General features: G+C 44.0%; 1 protein-coding gene across 1 annotated transcript in view; it reads right to left on the reverse strand.

Annotated features, from left to right (window-relative positions):
- The window catches only part of Mns1 (meiosis specific nuclear structural 1), a 19,199-nt gene that overhangs the window by 11,336 nt on the left and 4,565 nt on the right, over positions 1-3,298 (reverse strand). The window contains exon 3 of the mRNA XM_005347648.3: positions 595-722. Within this exon, the coding sequence (XP_005347705.3) occupies positions 595-722 (128 nt within the window). The remainder of the gene's footprint in view (positions 1-594; positions 723-3,298) is intronic.

The raw sequence follows: 3,298 nt of genomic DNA on the forward strand, positions 1-3,298 counted from the left end.
AAAAAAAAAAAAAAAAGAAAGAAAAAGAAAAAGAAGAAATGCATTATAGGACAAGGAGTGTGGTACATGCCCTAGAACCCAAAACTGGGGAAGCAAAAGCAGGTGGAACTCTGTTTGAGGCTAGCCTGCTCTACGCAGGGAGTTCCAAGCCATCCAGGGCAAAACAGTGAGACCCCATCTCAAACAAAAACAACAACAAAAGCCAAGTATTCTAGATTCCATAAGTCAGGACTTTTATACTTAGAAATCATTTTAACATTCATCCTTAAAGAAAAAGACCGAAGGAACTAATACTCCGATTTCCCTGTCAACACTAACACTCCCTCCCACTGCTGCAGCTGATTTTCTCAACTCTTTCCGTGGCTGAAGCCGTGATTCAGTGAGCACGTGTCTAGCACATGCAAGGCCCTGGCCTCAATAGTCGGCACCGTAACAAACAGAGCAGTTTAAATGAGTGTCTTAAGCTAACGCAGTGTTTCCAGGGACAACGTTAGCTGTGAGAGCGATGATCTAAGTAAAGAGTCTCACTTGCAGGGCTAAGGGTGGCAGTGCGCAGGGACGGACTACAAATGCAAGGAGCAGAAGCCACACCACCTGTTCTCTCGCACTTGCTGCCTCATCTTCTCGTCCTTCAGACTCTCGTGCTTTAGTCGGGCCAGCTCGTTGGCAAGTCTCTCTTCCTGCTCCAGCTGTCGAGCCCTCAACATCTTGTTCTCTTCTGCCTGAACAGGAAGTGCAGCGTTAGTTACCCACATCCCTGGCTCAGCCTTCTCCCCGTCAAAGCTGCATGTGTCAGAACAGCAAACTAGCCACCCTGACGGCAACAGTCGACTGTGTATTTTAAAATAAAAAATATTTCAGCCTGGAGGTGGTGCTGCACGCTTTTAATCCCAGCACTTACAGATCTCTGTAAGTTCGAGGCCAGCCTGGTCTACAAGAGCTAGTTCCAGGACAGGCTCCAAAGCTACAGAGAAACCCTGTCTTGAAAAATAATAAATAAATAAATACAATTTCAAAAAATAATATTTCAAATACCTTACCAGAGAATATTGTGAAGAATAGTAATACACCTATATCTTCATTCTTCTCAAAATTTATCAAGGTTTTACAATTTTTTCTCTACTCTTGTATTCCATTCCATTTTTCTTATTATCTTGCTATCTCTACTACAATATTTTAAGTCAAATTCCGGGGGCTGGAGAGATGCTCTGAGATTAAAGGCACTGGCTGCTCTTGCAGATGACCCAGGTTTGGCTCCCAGCACCCACGCGGTGGCTCACACCCTCTGTTCCAGAGGCTCTGACGCCCTTTTCTGGTTTCCTTGGCACCAGACAAGCACACAGTGCACAGATTCGCATACAAATAAATACAGCTTTGACCACTGCTGCCCACCAGGGAAACAGCGACATTGGATCTACCTGACAAGCAGTTCTTTTTATAACCACACCACAAATTAGCAGTATTTTCTCAGTGAGGTCAAACATCTTACCTACATTCATTTCCCAACCATCTCAAAGATGTCTTTATCAAAACCAAGCAAGGTCCAAGCACTGTATCTAGCTGTCTTTCTCAAATCTAGTCTATTTCACACATTGGTCACCCCCCCCGACACACACATACACATTTTTTATCCCCTAAACCATTGATGAGTGGCAATCACAGCCTGTCTAAGTCAGGGTTTCTGATGTTGGGATCAAGCACATAACCAAAAGCAACTCAGGAAAGAGAGGGTTTATTTAAGCTTACAGTCCCACATTATAGTCCATGATGGACAGGGACCATGAGGCAGGAGCTGATGCAGAGGATGAGAGAGGACTTCTTAGTGGCTTATACCTCATGGCTTGCTCAGTCTGCTTTCTCACAGAATCCAGGACCACCAGTGGTCCATGTCATGAGCTGGGCCCACCCACAGCAACCATCAACCAAGAAAATGTACCACAAGCTTGCCCACGGGTCAGTCTGGGTCACGTTCTCAACTGGGGTTCCCTCTTCCTAAATGATGCTAGCTTGTGTCAAACTGACATAACGCTATCCTATTGTATCCCCATGTTCTCTAGTTGCTCTTTCAGAGGTTCCCTGAACTACCTTCTCTTACACTTTCTGTGAAATGGTGGGCAGACATGGAGGCTTCATTACTTCCTGAGTTAGGAAGCACATAGCAGCACAGGCCTGTAACCTAGAATCAGGAGGCAGAGGCAAGAAAACCACCAGACATCCATCCAAGCATAGCTTGGTTCTTATTCTGAGTTCCAAGGCAGGGCTACATATTGAGACTGTCTCAAAAGTAAGTAAACAAATAAAACAAAAATAACGCATGAACAATATTCAACATCGTTAGCATCAAGAAATGCAGATCAGGAACTGGAGAGATGGACCCGAGTTTGGCTCCCAGCACCCACAGCAGGTGGTTCACCACTACCTGTCACTCCAGATCCAAGGGATGCAATGCCTCTGGTCTCTGAGGGCACCTGCGTTCCCATGAACATAGCCACAATGTAATCTACACAATTAAAAATAAGAAATCTTATAAAGCAAATTAAAATTACACCAGGACATCACACCATACAGACTGGAATGTCCATTTAATACACAGACACATCAGGCTTATCCAATAAAAAGATAGGCAGATAATTAGAATTTGAATTTCAGATTAAAAGAACAAAATTTAGACGAATTACTTCTTTGCAAGTGTTTCCCGTGTATAGTAGACTATATATCTAAGAATATGTAACTACGAGGTACATACTTAAGCATTATTTGTTAGTTACCCGATATTCAATTTCAACTTCTAATCTTGTGTTCTAATTTGTTTTGGCATCCTTACCCCACTCCGAAGGGTGTGTTGATCTGACCAGGGCACAGCATACTCCACAGGAATATGTAATCTAACCCAATTTTAGAAATTATCATCCTTCTAGCTCTTCCCCTCTCCTTGGTCACATGGGGATGGGCATTCCCTTCTGTATGCTGTGAATATGTTTTATTGCCATTGGTTCATAAAGAATCTGCTTTGGGCCTTTGGAAAGGCAGAATAGAGCAAGGTGGGAATTCCAAGCAGAAATAGAGGAGAAAAGGTGGAGTCAGGGAGACACCGTGTATCTGCCTGCCGAGGGAGATGTACACCACGGAACCTTACTGCTAAACCATGAGCCTTGTGGTAAAATATAAAATAATAGGAACAGGTTAATTTTAAAAAAAAATCTTAATGCCGGGCGGTGGTGGCGCACGCCTTTAATCCCAGCACTCAGGAGGCAGAGGCAGGCGGATCTCTGTGAGTTCGAGACCAGCCTGGTCTACA

This window comes from Microtus ochrogaster, chromosome 5 (assembly GCF_000317375.1).
Source record: "Microtus ochrogaster isolate Prairie Vole_2 chromosome 5, MicOch1.0, whole genome shotgun sequence".
NCBI classification, from domain to species: Eukaryota; Metazoa; Chordata; class Mammalia; order Rodentia; family Cricetidae; genus Microtus; species Microtus ochrogaster.